General features: G+C 45.3%; 1 protein-coding gene across 1 annotated transcript in view; it reads right to left on the reverse strand.

Annotated features, from left to right (window-relative positions):
- SLC39A8 (solute carrier family 39 member 8) overlaps positions 1–16769 on the reverse strand; it is a 49129-nt gene extending 32360 nt beyond the window's left edge. The window contains exon 1 of the mRNA XM_060779162.2: positions 16231–16769. Coding sequence (XP_060635145.2) covers positions 16231–16455 — 225 coding nt within the window. The 5' untranslated portion in view covers positions 16456–16769. The remainder of the gene's footprint in view (positions 1–16230) is intronic.
- Between the last annotated feature and the right edge of the window lie 493 nt (positions 16770–17262).

The raw sequence follows: 17262 nt of genomic DNA on the forward strand, positions 1-17262 counted from the left end.
CCACTGATTTGGTGCATTGCTGTACGATGCTGTCGCTCACAAATAAGAGGTCTGGGTTATAACCTCGGTGCCTCTGAACTGCACAAACGAGTAAGATGGTCTTCCATTATGGATTTCCTTGTGGGTCCGTAGGTGGCTGTGGAGCCCTATTCTTGCTCTGCATCTTCTTCCGCAGTGAGGGCATTGGTTTCCAGGTGGAAGGCGTTCCCGGTCGGGGTTGGCTTGACGCGCCTTCCTCCTGGCACGTTTCTCTCTTTCACCCTCCACTCGTGCCTCCTCGAATTCTGCAGCACTGCTGGTCACAGCTGTCCTCCAGCTGGAGCGCTCAAGGGCCAGGGCTTCCCAGTTCTCGGTGTCTATGCCAGAGTTTTTAAGGTTGGCTTTCAGCCCATCTTTAAATCTCTTTTCCTGTCCACCAACGTTCCGTTTTCCGTTCTTAAGTTCGGAGTAGAGCAACTGCTTTGGGAGACGGTGGTCAGGCATCCGGACAATGTGGCCGGCCCAGCGGAGTTGATGTTGGAGGACCATCGCTTCAATGCTGGTGGTCTTTGCTTCTTCCAGCACACTGACGTTTGTCCGCTTGTCTTCCCAGGAGATTTGCAGGATTTTCCGGAGGCAGCGCTGATGGAATCGTTCCAGGAGTTGCATATGACGTCTGTAGACTGTCCACGTCTCACAGGCATATAGCAGGGTTGGGAGGACAATGGCTTTATAGACAAGCACCTTGGTCTCCCTACGGATGTCCCGGTCCTCAAACACTCTTTGCTTCATTCTGGAAAATGCTGCACTTGCAGAGCTCAGGCGGTGTTGTATTTCGGCGTCGATGTTGACTTTGGTGGAGAGGTGGCTGCCAAGGTAGCGGAAATGGTCCACATTTTCTAATGTGACACCATTAAGCTGTATTACTGGCATTGGAGAGGGATTGGCTGGCGACTGCTGGAACAGCACCTTGGTTTTCTCAATGTTCAGTGACAGGCCGAGCTTCTCGTATGCTTCTGCGAAGGTGTTTAGAGTGGCTTGTAGATCTTCTTCTGAATGCGCACAGACGACATTGTCATCAGCATACTGGAGTTCTATAACAGATGTTGTTGTAACCTTGGTTTTGGCTTTCAGTCTGCTGAGGTTGAATAGCTTGCCATCTGTCCGATAGATTATTTCCACTCCGGTGGGAAGCTTCCCATCAACAAGGTGAAGTATCATAGCGATGAAGACGGAGAATAGAGTTGGGGCGATAACACATCCCTGTTTGACACCGGATTCCACTTTAAATGGGTCACTTTGGGAGCCACTGCTGTCCAAGACTGTTGCCATCATGTCATCATGGAGGAGCCGCAGGATGTTCACAAATTTGTTAGGGCACCCGATTTTGTGGAGGATGGTCCAGAGAGCGCTGCGATTCACTGTGTCAAATGCCTTTGCAAGGTCGATGAATGCCATGTACAGGGGTTGGTTTTGTTCCCTGCATTTTTCTTGGAGTTGTCGTGCAGTGAAGATCATGTCCACGGTTCCTCTGGAGGGGCGGAAGCCGTTCTGGGATTCTGGGAGGGTGTCTTCTGAGAGGGGCAGAAGGCGGTTTGCAAGGATTCTTGCGAGGATTTTCCCAGCGGAGGTTAGAAGGGAGATACCTCGATAGTTTCCGCAGTCTGTTCTTTCCCCTTTTTTGAAGAGGGTGATGATGGTGGCGTCCTTGAAATCTGCTGGGATTTTCTCGGTCACCCACACTTTTTCTATGAGCTGGTGGAGTTGGTGTGTTAGCTCAGGTCCTCCCTCTTTAAAGATTTCAGCAGGGATCCCATCTGGTCCACTGGCTTTGTTATTCTTCTGTTGGCTGATGGCATTGCTGACTTCTTCCAAACTAGGCAGTGCTGCAAGCTCATCCCTGGTTTGTTGTTGTGGGATTTGTGAGAGGACCTCGTCGGCCACATTGGAGCTGCGGTTCAGGAGGCTTTGGTAGTGTTCTTTCCAACGTAGTGCAATTGAGTTTTGGTCCTTCAGGAGTTTGGTTCCATCTGATGAGCGTAGAGGCTGTATGCCATGGTTTCTTGGTCCATAGATGACCTTTGTGGCTTTGAAGAATCCCTGAGCATTATGGGTATCTGCCAGGTGTTGGATTTCTTCGGCCTTCTTTGTCCACCAGATGTTCTTGAGTTCTCTTGTCCTTCTTTGGACCTCAGCTTTTGCACTAGCATAGATCTTTTTCTTAGCAGCACAGTTGATGTCTCTCTGCCATGCTTGGAAGGCTTTCCTTTTCTTGTCAATTAGCTGTTGGATCTCGATGTCATTTTCATCAAACCAGTCTTGATGTTTCTTGGCTTGGTATCCAATAGTTTCTTCGCAAGCTTGGATGATGGAGGTCTTCAGTTTGTTCCAATGTTCCTCAACATTTTCGGGGTGTTCTGTGGGTAGATGGTCCTTGAGTGCTGTTTGGAGATGGGCTCGCCTGGAGGGCTCCTGAAGGGCTTGGGTGTTCATTTTGCGCCTTGTCTTCCTTCCTTGGAGTCTGCGCTTGGGGGCGATCTTGATAGCCATCGAGGATCGAATTAGCCTGTGGTCAGTCCAGCAGTCGTCAGCACCTATCATGGCTCTTGTGAGGAGCACGTCACGGCGGTCTCTGGCGCGTGTGATTACATAGTCTAAGAGGTGCCAATGCTTTGACCGGGGGTGCTTCCATGATGTCTTGAACTTGTTTTTCTGGCGGAAGAGCGTGTTGGTGATGACAAGGTTGTGCTCCGCACATTTGGTGAGAAGCAGGATGCCATTTGAGTTGCTGTTTCCAACCCCGTCTTTTCCTATGGTGCCTGGCCACAGGTCGAAGTCTCGCCCGACTCTTGCATTGAAGTCCCCCAGGAGAATGATTTTGTCCTCCTTAGGTATCCCCGATAGGACGGTGTCCAGCTGACAGTAGAATTTCTCCTTGATGTCTTCATCAGCGTCTAGTGTTGGTGCATAGGCACTTATGATGGTTGCCCGTTGGTTTTTGGCAAGATCAACTCGGAGGGTGGAGAGACGTTCGTTGATACCAGTGGGTGCTTCGGACAGATGTTTCATCAGATCATTTCTTATAGCGAAGCCAACTCCGTGCATTCCTTGGTCTTCTTTGGGCAGTCCCTTCCAGAAGAAGGTGTAGCCTCCTTTTTCTTCTTTCAGCTGTCCCTCTCCTGCTCTCCGGGTCTCCTGAAGGGCTGCTATGTCGATGTTGAAGCGTCCCAGCTCCCTTGCGATGATGGCAGTTCTGCGTTCGGGGCGTTCACTGCCACTGTTGTCCATCAGAGTCCGTACGTTCCATGTACCGAAGTTCATTTTTCTTTTTTGGCCGCAGGGTGGTGACCCCACTGGACGCGGCAGTCCAGTCAGGGATGAGTGAGGCAGACTATGTTTGGGGCACCTTTTCTAGCCCCCTCCCCATGTGGGGTGAGCAGAGTGGGTCCTCAATAGGGCTGCTCAGTCGTGGATACAGCTGCCGAACTACTCAACTGCCTCGGACCTTGAGGTAGAACGACTGAGTCCGTACCCACCGCCCATGTGCCAGTCTGTGACTAGGGGCTTCCAGATTTCACAGTCCTGCCCCCGTCGCCACTCGCTGATCGCCATGGGACTTTGGTTGGTTGGTTTTTATTTTCTGTGGAAGACGCCTGTGCGTGGATTTTTTTAATGTGTGGAGGTCAGTGCACAACTGATCAACACACAGACTTCACAGAGTGAGGTTCCACTGGTGATGTAGTTTAACACAATGACCGTGGCTTCTCAGTCTGTTGCAGCCTTCTTCCGCCTTCGCAGCCGTTGTAACATGTGCCATGTTATCCTCCGCCTGCTCCGCCGTTGAGGTCTTTGGGTCTTCGGACTGTGCTTGGTCTGGGGCCTCCCCCGCAGCCACTCCTGGGAGTGCACGACTCCAGTTGTTGTGCCTACAGGTTCATCGGAACACGCAAGCCCCCTCACCACGACAAGGTGACAGTCCATCGAGGGGGATGGACTGTCACCTTGTCGTGGTGAGGGGGCTTGCGTGTTCCGATGAACCTGTAGGCACAACAACTGGAGTCGTGCACTCCCAGGAGTGGCTGCGGGGGAGGCCCCAGACCAAGCACAGTCCGAAGACCCAAAGACCTCAACGGCGGAGCAGGCGGAGGATAACATGGCACATGTTACAACGGCTGCGAAGGCGGAAGAGGTTGGTAAAAACTGATGTTCGCTAACAGGTCCACCAACATGAAATCTTAACCCTATTTTCATTCTTGTGTCTTATTCTGAAAGCTGATAAGTTAATTTCCTAAAAAGTAATGGAGCCCAATTCCAAAGTACAGTGTGGGGTAAGAATCTTTGCCAAGTTCAAGAGTCTATTTCCTGCCCCTGAAATGCCCCAGGGCTGCAAAGATTGCCAAGAATGTCATTTAAAAGCAAAACAGGGGGAGGGGAATGGAAGCACGTGGAAGGCCACTTCTAGTGTGCAAAGAACAATGGTATTTTAAATGTTAGAAACTAGAAGGGGGAAGTGACCTATTTCAAGAGTTAATCATCACTCCTGGAGATGGGCCACTTTCTTCTTGGCTGGAAAGAAGGCGATTGAGGGAAACTGGAAGTGGGGAAACATAGGTCTCAACAGTGGCTGAGAGTGCATTTGTACAGTTAAAACTGGTATGTCACCTGCAAACTATACTTTAAAATGCCAGAATTGGCCACAATGAAGCACACCTTAATTATATCCTACTTTAACACACTCACACATGATGGTGACTTTGGAAATTCTTCAGAAACTTCAGCAGGTTCAATATGCTATGACAGCTGGTTGGGACTGGCTACAGAGAACATAAACTTACTCAACTCATATACCTGAACCAACTCCACTAGGAACTGGTTTGTCTCACAATTCAAAGTTATATTTTTGTCCTGTAAAGCCCTATATGGATTGGGACAAACAATCTGCAGGACTTTCCACTCTAGAAATTTGCTGGTTTATAGGTTGAGTCTATGTTGACGTCTAGTGGGAGCATATTATAGAATCGCCTCGAGGGCATATTTTGTGAGACGCAGGTTTGTAAAATTGTTTGTTTTAACTCATGTTGTGAGTTTCTGTGGTTCACATATTGCAAGAATGGCATGAAAATAATAATAATAACAAAAGTAATAATAATAATAATAATAATAATAATAATACCCTTTTTTGTACCCCTGCCTCCATCTCCCCAAAGGGACTCAAGGCAGTTTACACACAATACAATACAAGATAAACCAGTAGTATATAAAACAACAATTTGAACTCAAAACGGTGCCCAATAAACTATAGTGTCAACTGCTGTAAAAACATGGTCAACTGTAAACAAGAAGAAGGGGAAAGGATAGTGCAAGTTGTGCAAGTTGTAGCTAAGGGACAAGGGCATGGGATGGAAGTGCTGTGCTGTATCATAATTGCAGACCATTGGGCTAAACATTTTCAAAGGCTTGTCTAAACATCCAAGTCTTCAGATCCCTATGGAAGGAGTACAGTGTGAGTGCCTATCTAATTTCTCTGGAGAGGGCATTCCAAAGGCAGGGGACCACCACCAAGAAGGCCCTTTCCCTCGTCCCCACCAACCGTGTGTGTCAGTGGTGGGACCACAAGGAGGGCCTTCCCTGCAGATCTTAACACTCATGCCAGTTCATAGGGGGGATGCGGTCACAAAGATAGGCAGGGCCCAAACCGTTTAGGGCTTTATAGGTGATTACCTGCACTTTGAATTGGGACTGGAAACTTATTGGCAGTCAGTTGCGGCTCTGGGACCAACAGACCATTTGGTAGGTTAATGACTTAATTAACCGGCCAAGTAATCTGTTGGCCCCAGAGCCATCACTGTGCTGACATTATATACCAGATTAGCATCTGAAAAAGCATGGGTCCTAAATATGAAAGACGATAAGGGAGGAAGGAGGTGATGGTAAATTTTCAGGTGGCAGTATGAGCTCTACAGCCTCAGGCTACAGGAACTGGACTATAATTCTGCATAATCCTAGATACAAAAGACTCCCTGCTGCTATAATACTAGGAGGAGGTCTGAGAAAAACCTCCTCTCTGTAATTTATTCTTTTCTTTGTTAGAAAGAACAGACTGTGCGACCTGGTGAAGAAAATGTCATGCCTGCACCACCGCTTGCACATGAGCACTCAAACATGGTTTATACCACCTGAACATTCTACCTTCTTAAAAGTTGAAGACAAGTACACCAAGAAATAGAGCCCAGAAGATACAAAATTGCCCCTCCCTGCCCCCAAAATAGTTGAGTTGGTTGCCTGCCCTAAAATAATAAGAACCAAGTTGGATAATACGGTGTATTTGAGGGGATATGTCTGATCTTGGAAGCTAGACAAGGACTTGGATAGGAAGCTTTAGCCTGCATTTCAGAGAAAAGAACTGGCAAAACCACCTCTGAGTACTTGTTGCCTAAGAAAAGCCTATGAAAAAGTCATGGAATGTATCTTATCAGCTATACTTGATGGTACAGGACACCAAATGTAGGTGTAGGTTTGGATAATCTAACAACTATGGTATTTCCAAAAGAAAACAGGTTTTGTGATGGATTGGCTTATGTATTTCTATGCAACAGTGTTTCATAATATGTCTGCTCTGACATTTGTGATCCTATCTATCTTCGGTTGTTTGGTATCCCTTTAAAACAAGGAAATGTCCTTAATATGAAGTATTTTGGGATGTGTCCGTATTCAACAATAAAGATACTATCACTTGCCAGGGCAGTGTATTATGCAAATGGTAAAATGAGTAGGAGAGGAATCAGATCTTCATGAACTGAATGACAAAGAAAGTGCAATAAACAAAGAGAGCCATCATAATATAGTGGTTTGAGTATTGGACTACTCAACTATTTGAGTATTTGAACTATTGGCTCAAATCCCTGGTCAGCATGAAAAACAATGAGGTCACCTTGAACAAATCATACTCTCTCAGCCTCAAGAGGAAGGCAAAGACAAAAAAATCTCTGAACAAATTTGCCAAGAGAATCCCTTTTTTAAATTGTATCAGAAGCAACTTGAGAAACTGCAAGTTGCTTCTGGTGTGAGACAATTGGTGTGAGGGGACACCCAGATGTTTTACCATCCTATGGGAGGTTTCTCTCATGTCCCCGCATGAGAGGCTGGAGTTCACAGACGGAAGCTCACTCTGTCTCACAGATTGAAACTGCTGAACTTCAGGTCAGCAGTTCAGCTGGCACAAGGGTTTAACCCAGTGGTTCTCAACCTGGGGTCCCCAGATGTTTTTGGCCTTCAACTCCCAGAAATCCTAACAGCTGGTAAACTGGCTGGGATTTCTGGGAGTTGTAGGCCAAAACACCTGGGGACCCACAGGCTGAGAACCACTGGTTTAACCCACTGCACCACCGCAGCTCCTAAGAAAATCTCATGATCAGTTCACCTTAGGTGACCATAAGTTGAAAACAACTTGAAGGCACATAACAACAAATGAGCAAAAGATCATCTATTTTTTTAGAAATATTTGCAAATCAATGAGAGTATAATTCTAAGCACATTTACTTAACTGTCCTAGCAATAAGCATCACTAGATGAAACTGAGACTATTTTAAAGTATTGTGCAAGACTGCATGGAGGAAAGTGACCTTTTTTCAACTTAGCTAAGATCCAGAACAAATATTTCACTCAATAGGGGGCTATTTTAGTAGATTAAATAATGCATTGTGTATCACAAGAGACAATTAGATAGTCAGTTAATATTCAGTGCTTTGCAAAAAATAGCCATGCATAAACCCTTTGGCTAATGACTATTCCACATTTGACTATTCCACTGATACCACTAGATATACAAAAATATGTACTCGAGACTGTGAAGGTTGCATTACAGGTAAAGAAAAAACAACTAGCACGAGATCTTCCATATGTAACCTTCCTGTGTTTTCCTACTATTTATCCAGTCATTTTCATTACCAAAGATTAAGGATGAGAATCATGTGGTTATTGGTCTATGAATGTCAGAAGTCTCGGCCCATAGCCAATACTGACGAATGCTGGAGGCTTCATCTCAACTACATCTGAAGTTCACGTAATGCCCACCTCTGCCATAGAGAATCCAGCAAGAAGCAAAAGAAAGAGTAACTGCACAAGACCTTTCAAATGGCAAGGCTAGGCAGAAGCCATGATCTGGGATCAACCCTAATTACAAATACAGCACAACCCCTATATCCATGAAGGATCCCTACCAAGACTATTCTCCCTTGTGGCTACTAGCAACCATAGATAACAGAGCCCAACAAAAAAAATGTGTTTTGGTTTTTAGGTCTGTTCCTGGAGATATTTGGGGTGCTGATTCAGAAAACTGCACTGGATAAACTTCATCAGCTCTAGCTTCTTAGATGTAGTATTCATGATTTTCTGTGGGGTATCAAATGAAGACTGCTATATTGCATATGTTGTGTATCTCACCACGGTGGCACAGTGGGTTAAACTGCTGAGCTGCTGAACTTGCTGACTGAAAGGTCACTGGTTAAAATCCGGGGAGTGGGGTGAGCTCCTGCTGTTAGCCCCAGCTTCTGCCAACCTAGCAGTTTGAAAACATTCAAATGTGTGTAGATCGATAGGTACCGCTCTGGCAGGAAGATAACCATGATCCATGCTGTCATGCCAGACACATGACCTTGGAGATCTACAGACAATGCTGGCTCTTTGGATTAGAAATTGAGATGAGCACCAACCCCCAAAGTTGGCCTTGACTAGACTTAATTTCAAGGGGAAACCTTTACCTTTACCTGTGTATCTCTAAAAATTAGAGCTAATAAGGGGGAAACCAGTGCTATTTTCTAAATCAGCAGATCAAATATACCTGGAAACAGGTCTAACATTTGAGGCACCAAAATGTGTGTTGGCTAGTGTTATAGCAAAGATTATATTTTGACAACAGTTGGGCTGGTAGCATGCCATAAAATCAAACTGGAATATTTAGAGAGGCCCACAAACATTTCCATGGGAGATGATTTGGCAGTGGTTATGGGTAACTGAAACCATGGATATCGAATCCATGGATGGTTATATGTCAAACAATGTAGCTTTGATCTGTACAGCAGTGGTGAGCAACTTCCAACTCCCATGAGTCCTGAGCCAACACACCCAATTGTAGGGATGCTAAATGTTAGTCTCATAAAATGTGAACCACAGGGCCACAGTTACTCAGTTACTCTATGAGTCAGATCCAAACACACAAATCTTCATCCAGCTAGGTTTCTGCAAAACGGAGAATATTGGCAGATTCATCTAAATTACACCATAGCCAAAAATAACAGAGCACAGAACTGCAAACAAATATACCATACATGAGCCAACGGGCAATCTGTTTGAACTGACTATATTGAATATTTGGTGGCATGTTTGAATGTGTTCCTTTCTATCACAAGCCTGGACAGTTGGATTTTGTGAAGCTTTTAAAACAGAGTGTAAAAGACATCACCTATTCCATCCCTTGAATATTTTAACTCGTACATGGGTTATGGAATGCGAATGTTTGAGCCAAAGTGAGTATTCTTCCATGGGCAAACTGAGCTGTACTTGTCTAGCTTTTTTCCCACAGGCAATGTGAATTTACATTTCTAAAAATGTAATATTGCAGCTCTCTTGCCACTAGCATTAAACAAAGTTCCAACAAACGTAATAGGGCATACTTTTGAGTAGAAAACTGTAGGATTATAGTGTAACTCATGTATGCCCTCTCTTTACAGGAGGAAAGAGGTGGCTGAACTCTTTTTGACATTTGTTTTTGAACCTTTGCAGCAAATGCAATGAAAAATCTCATTATACCTTAAACACTATTATCACATTTTAGGTCACAAATTTTCATGGACTAGGATACATTTCATTAGATGCATCAATTGTTATTCTCAGTTTCAATGTACACAACACAATCACTGTATTATCACAAACTACTGGTGTTGTAAAAGACTACTATTCTCATTTTGCCTGCATCCAAACTCTGACTGAATGGTTATTACAAGACAAACCATCCCTCATATGGAATTCCAAAATACTCCAATAAACTGGGTTGCTATGAGTTTTCCGAGCTGTATGGCCATGTTCCAGAAGCATTCTCTCCTGATGTTTGTCCACATATACAGCAGGCATCCTCTGAGGTTGAGAGGTCTGTTGGAAATAGGCAAGTGAGCTTTATATATCCGTGGAAGAAATAAATATTGTCTTCTTGAGGCAAGTGTGAATGTTGCAATTGGCCACCTTGATTAGGATTCAATGGCCTCTCAGCTTCAAAGCCTGGTTGATTGCTGCTTGGGGGAATCCTTTCTTTGGAGGTGTTCACTGGCCCTGATTGATTCTTGTCTGGAATTCCCCTGCTTTTGAGTACTGCTCTTTATTTAAATGCTAATCAAGATGACCAATTGTGACATACACAGTTTCCTCAAGCAGACAAGAGTTCTTTCTCCCATCCTGGACCTTCCACAGATATATAAACCTCCCTTGCTTAGTTTCCAATATACCTCACAACCTCTGAGGATGCCTGCCATAGATGTGGCTGAAACATCAGGAGAGGATGCTTCTGGAACATACAGCCCAGAAAACACACAACTGTTCAGTAATTCCAGCCATGAAAGTGTTTGACAACACATACTCCAATAAAATTATCCAGAAGGGTCTGAAGCAGTCTTTTGTCAGTCCCATCCATCCAAACACCAGCACTTGTCAAAAATGGTGCCTCTTTTACCTCTAATAAGTTAAAGGATAGTGACACCTCTGCTTTCTGATGGTTCAATATACACAAGCCTTGTTTCCTGCACATTTTTGAAAAAAATTGCATATAATTACTTTTAGGCTGTTTATATAAGCTGGAATGTGTCCAGAGGAGAGCGACCAAAATGATCAAGGGTCTGGAGAACAAGCCCTATGAGGAGCGGCTTAAGGAGCTGGGCATGTTTAGCCTGAAGAAGAGAAGGCTGAGAGGGGATATGATAGCCATGTATAAATATGTGAGAGGAAGCCACAGGGAGGAGGGAGCAAGCTTGTTTTCTGCTTCCCTGGAGACTAGGACGCGGAACAATGGCTTCAAACTACAGGAGAGGAGATTCCATCTGAACACGAGGAAGAACTTCCTGACTGTGAGAGTCGTTCAGCAGTGGAACTCTCTGCCCCGGAGTGTGGTGGAGGCTCCTTCTTTGGAAGCTTTTAAACAGAGGCTGGATGGCCATCTGTCAGGGGTGATTTGAATGCAATATTCCTGCTTCTTGGCAGGGGGTTGGACTGGATGGCCCATGAGGTCTCTCCCAACTCTTTGATTCTATGATTCTATGATGTGTAAGAACCATATATGAATTTCGTATTTGTTTAGGAATCAACTCAAATTATAGTTTCCAGCCATATATTTGGTAAAGTTTGTGTTGTCTGTATTGTCTGAAAAGTTGCCATAGTTCAGGGATCAATTCTTCTCTGAACTGTTGATGTGAGAGTTCATATTTGGACGTGGGTCCCATCTCCAAAATATATCCAGATGTTCATATATCAAAGTCCAAGTATTCCAAAATCTGAAAATCAAAACCCTTCTTTCCCCAAGCATTTTGGATAATGGATACTCAAATACTCTAGCTAATGGTTCCCAAATCCCCTCACCATAAAGTGGAATCTGCGCTTTGAATGAAATTTTCTGGCTACTTGGCAGGGGGTTGGACTGGCTGGCCCACGAGGTCTCTTCCAACTTTGATTCTTATTCTATAATTCTACTGCCTGAAGGATTAATGAAATTGCCATCTAAAAAGACATGCTTTCCAAATTGTAGCACAGGAACACGTCATAGTCCGTATATCAGACTTACTCCATCAAGGTTATTTTACATAGCCATTGTCAGCATCTTTCCTTCATTCCCACTGAGTTCCCAAAAGAATTCCCAAACTGCTGATATCCCCCCCCCCCCCAATTTCCACATATAGAGTGCAGAATTAAGGATTACCTGTATTTATGTGCACAATATGTGAACAGTCTGTGTACGGTGAAGAAGAGACATTTTCATTTTGTATAAAGCTATACTCTCATGTTACCTTTTGTCTGGACAAAATATTAGGCAACATAAGATTTACATTGGCCAATGATGAAGATTGCTAGTCAAAACATGCCTGGCTTCTGTTAAAATGAAGGAACATTCACACTAACTCTACACAGCCCAAGCTCCATCTCTTTTCCTTCAAAAATGATGACTATGTAGAGTTAATTTGAATGAGTTATTATTGTAGTGATTTGTTATGTTCGTTATACACATTTGCACACACACGCACATACACACAAACATGTATGTATGTATGTATGGCCAATGTAAAAAAAATTTAAGAAGAGCAGTGCTGCTTCAGGTGGAAGTTCGACCTGACCCAGGTTTCTCCTTCCCATAGCATTTTATCAAACACCTCATTGGAGCTCAGGAGAAGAACAAGAGTTGGGTAAATTAAATTGTGTGTCATATTTTAAGCCATTTTTTATCACCTTTCAGCCCATCAGGCTCCCTGGGGTGATAAATATGAAAATCAAAATCAAAATATGCCTATAAAATGGCCACTGTTATAAAATTTCTCTTAGAAATAGTTTTAAAATCACAGACAAAACAACTAATGTACCCTCTCCTAATTTCAAGAACCAAAAGCCATCTGAACAAAGGTTTAGCTGCCTTCTAGAAATTAGCAAAAGATGAGGTCAACCTGGCCTCATTTGAGAGGGAATTCCCCTGTCAGAGCATTACTTTGGAGAATGTCCTTTTTACACGTACCCACTAGGCTAGCCTCGGGGGATCTTAAATTTTTGGCAAGCTCATTGGAAAGGAAATGGTTTTTCAGATATTCAGCCCCAAGCCATTTATGTTGAAGGTAGAAGTCCTCAGAACAAGAAGTTCCTTTTGGCAACTAAGGGCCTTTCCAGACAGGGCTTTATACCAGGAGTATCTGCATTTTAACCCACTGCGCTGGTGACGCAGTGGGTTAAAGCCCTGTGCTGGCAGGACTGAAGACCGACAGGCGGATGAGCTCCCTCTATCAGCTCCAGCTTCTCATGCGGGGACATGAGAGAAGCATCCCACAAGGCTGATAAAACATCAAAATCATCCAAGCATCCCCTGGGCAACGTCCTTGCAGATGGCAAATTCTCTCACAACAGAATGCTCCTGACACGACAAAAAAAAAATATCTGCATTTTAAAAACGTGGAGGTTCCTGGGGCCCTGTCCACACCCCACCCCACCCCCTCCCCTGCCAGAAAACACGTGCTTTCTGGCGTGGGTGTCCAGATGTTCTTGTGGGACTGGCCTGGGAGAACACCTGGCGAACACCTGGCGCGAAATAAACTCAGTACTTCCGGTATCTGTATTGCAGTCCAGACATCATTCCCAAAGTTTATCCCAACCTCCTCCCCAAAAGCCCTAAACCCCGCTTTTAAAAATAAAAGTACTCACCCAGCCTAAATTGGAGAGCTCCAGCAGCTCTCCTGGTGCATAGAAATGATGTGCTGGGAGAAAGGCAGGGAGAGGAGTGATTTTCCTCCCCCCCCCCCCCTCGTTCTCCCGGCAGAGAGTAAAGGGCTACAGCCTTATTCATCTAGAGAAGTCAGCCATAGCAGAGCACCTGACGAACCATTCTGGACACAGCATATTATTTGAGAACACAGAAATGCTGGACCACTCTGACAACCACCATGTCAGACTACACAGAGAAGCCACTGAAATCCACAAGCATGTGGACAGTTTCAACAGAAAGGAGGAAACTATGAAAATGAGCAAAATCTGGCTGGAGATATTTAAAAACTCAGGACAGGAAATAAAGAACAACACTCAGAAAACAGGGGAATTCCAGACAGGAAATAATCAAGAGCAGGTAACACCTCCCAACAAAGAATTCCAGCCAGGCTTTGAAGCTGCAAGGCCATTAAATGCTATTCAAGGTGGCCAATTGCAACATTCACACTTGCTTCAAACAGACAAGAGTTCTTTCTCCCACCCTGGACATCCCACACTTTTCTAGTTTCCAACAAACCTAACAACTTCTGAGGATACCTGCCATAGATGTGGCCAAACAGTCCAGAAAACTCTCAGCAACCCAACATCAGAGTATTGTCAAGGTGGCAAAACATTATTGATGAGAAAGAACAGCCAAGAGATAAAAGGCTCTTGAAATTTGCTCTTGCAAGGCCACGATTTCATCTCCTCCTGTTTTCTCCCCACTGATGAGTTGACTAAATGTGAATTACTTTTGCAGCATGAACTCAGCATGTAATAACTGAAGTAAACTGAAGGAAATGAGAGAAAGGCAGAGGAAGAGAAAGTAACTGGGACATTTTAAAAGCAGCCGGAAAAGTGGAGTGACAAAGAATATCCTTGACAAATTGGGATACTTGGAGGGGATGTCTGTGTTGAATGGCAAAGAGAAAATCAGAAGATAATCTATGGGAAAATATAGGTGAATTTTAAGTAGAAGACACTGTGGTCTGTGCCTCTATAAAATAATAGCAAAGGATTGTGAGAGAGGCAGTGGGCAAGTAATGCAAATTCTACACCAATGGGGAGATAAGAAACAATGGGGTGTCTGTGGTGGAGTAAAAAAAGAAAATCCAGGATGAAATTGTCCCATATGAAAGCCTTCACTTGGATGGTAGGAAGTATGGTGTTGGTGGAGGACATTGGCAGGGCTCTTGCACATGTTCATGGCACTCACTATAAGTTGTAATGTCATTGGAGGGAGGGTCATTGGTGTCTCCTGAGATGTGGGAGCTATACATATACATGGAAGTGGAAACCTGTAAGCGGATACTCCAGGCACACGCATACATACATATTTGCACTTTTATTTTGCTTAGATTTTTATGTGAAGCCCCTGTGAACCATCACGGAGATTAAGATCATCTGGGGAGGCCCTGCTCTTGATCCCACGTTCTTTGCAAGTGCGACTGGTGGGGACAAGAGACAGGGCCTTCTCAGTGGTGGCACCTTGGCTGTGGAACTTCCTCCTGAGTGATATTAGATCATCCCCCTCCCTCCTAGACTTCAGAAGGAGAGTAAAGACTTGTCTCTGAGAGCAGGCTTTTGAGAACTAATTCTGTGAAATAGCTTTTGAGAACTAATGCAGTGCAATAACTTGAAAGCTGAATAATGTGCAATTGACTACGGAATGGCCTTTGACTCTGAACCATGGATGGCATGTTTTTAGCATTGGAATGTATTTTGCCATGTTTAATTTGTATTGATTTTAATCCAATTTATTTTATGTCGACATTGTATGTTTTAAGGCAGTATGTCAGTGCCGCTCGTCAGTCCCCCTCGGGGTAGAGAAAAGCAAGATATAAATAAGGTAAATAAACAAATAATAATAAATAATATGGTTATTCATTACAACAAAGTTCTGCTAAGGATTCCCTTTGGGTGGGGGGAGACACTGCCACTTTTCTCCTGTGTGATTTTACAAACATCTTTTGCCAGATGAAGATGACAGTACAAACTTTGAAAACTCTGAGTTGCTGTAGGTTTTTTCCGGGCTATATGGCCATGTTCTAGAGGCATTTTCTCCTGATGTTTCGCCTGCATCTATGGCAAGCATCCTCAGAGGTAGTGAGGTCTGTTGGAAGTCACTACCTCTGAGGATGCTTGCCATATATGCAGGCGAAATGTCAGGAGGAAATGCCTCCAGGACATGGCCATATAGCCTGGAAAAACCTACAGCAACCCAGTGATTCCGGCCATGAAAGCCTTTGACAAGACTTTGAAAACTTTGCTCCAAGTGCCTCATCCATTTTTGACTGGCCAATCAAGGCATGGGTCTTTTGGGAAGTTTGTTTTATTTTGCTGCAGGGGCAGGCTGTGGCCCTCCCTCCAGGTGTTTTGTACTTCAACTCCCACAATTCCAACAGCCTCTCCTGTTAGGAATTGTTAGGGGAAGGGAGGAGAGGGGAGAGGAGGGAGAGGAGAGGGAAAGGAAAGGAAAAGGAAAAGGGAAGGAAGGGGGAGGGGAAGGAAGTGGAAGTGAAAGGGAAGGGGAAGGGGAAAGGGAAAGGCAAAGGGAGAGGAAGGGAAAGAAAGGGAAGAGAAAGAGAAGGAAAGGAATGGGAAGGGGAACGGAGGGGAAAGGGAAGGGAAAAAGAAGGGGAAAAGAAAGGAAAGAGAAAGGAAAGAGAAAGGAAAGGGGAAGAAATGAGGAAGGAAAAGAAAGGGGAAGGAAAAGGGGAAGGAAAAGTAAAGGGGAAGGAGAGAGGGGATGGGCAAAGGAAATGCAAGGCTCACCTGATTGTATTGCAGCGCGTCCAGTTGCCCGGGGAGCAGCACCTCCTCCATCCGGTGCGCGGCTCCCATTTTCTGGAGCAAGAAGTTGAGCTGACCGGCCGAGAGGCTCCGGTTGGTTCCGAAGAGGGTGACGAGGTCGCCCGAGAAGGCCACTTGGGCGCTCGCTCCTTCGAAGGCGACCACCAGGGCCAGCGCGCCCACCAGGAGCGTCCCAGGCAAAGCCATCGCGGGGGTCCCTCTCTCTCTCTCTCTCTCTCGTCTCTCCCCTGGGTCTTGTCAGGCGAGAGCAAGGAGCGAGCCGGCAGCCAGGCGTGGAGAGGAGCGTGTCACGAGTGGCAAGCGCAGCATCCAAGCCAAAGGAGTTGCGCAGGCGGCGAGCCGGCTCCTGCTACCCGCCTTCCTCTTGGCCGCCGCTCCTTCTTGGCCTCCTTCTTTGCCTCGCTCCAGATTTAAGGCGCTGCTTCTCCGCGTCCCGAAAGGCTCAGGGACACTGGGACAGCCCCGGCGGCGGGAGGGGCGAGCCGGTCAGCGAGCAGGAGGAGGAGGAGGAGGCTCCAAAAAGCAGTGCCAACCGAGAAAGGCGGCAGGGAATGCTTCTTGATTCTGGGAGGAAACGCTCCCCAGATGCCCACCCCGCTCCTCCTGCGATAAGAAAGGGGTCAGAGGGAGGCAAACTGAAGAGAGAGGGGTCCAGAGTGCAGCTCCTTCTGCTGATGTTTTCAAGGTCCCCACTTCTTCTCTGACCCCATAAAGCAGGCGTGGGAAAACTTCGGCCCTCCTATAATTGTCGGCGTTGAAGTCCAAAACACCTGGAAGGCCGAAGTTTGGTCATGCCTGCCATAAAGAAATAACATTCCGTATATATATATATTAGTCATAAATAAAGCCTAGGCATAGTGGTCAACAAATCAACCCAAAAAACCTGGGTCAATTTTTTTTCGTGTCAGGATGAGAAACTGCAAGTCACTTCTGGTGTGAGAAAATTGGCCGTCTGCAAGGATGTTGTCCAGGGGGCACTTGCATGTTTTACCA

This window comes from Anolis sagrei, chromosome 5, assembly GCF_037176765.1.
Source record: "Anolis sagrei isolate rAnoSag1 chromosome 5, rAnoSag1.mat, whole genome shotgun sequence".
Classification (NCBI taxonomy): Eukaryota; Metazoa; Chordata; class Lepidosauria; order Squamata; family Dactyloidae; genus Anolis; species Anolis sagrei.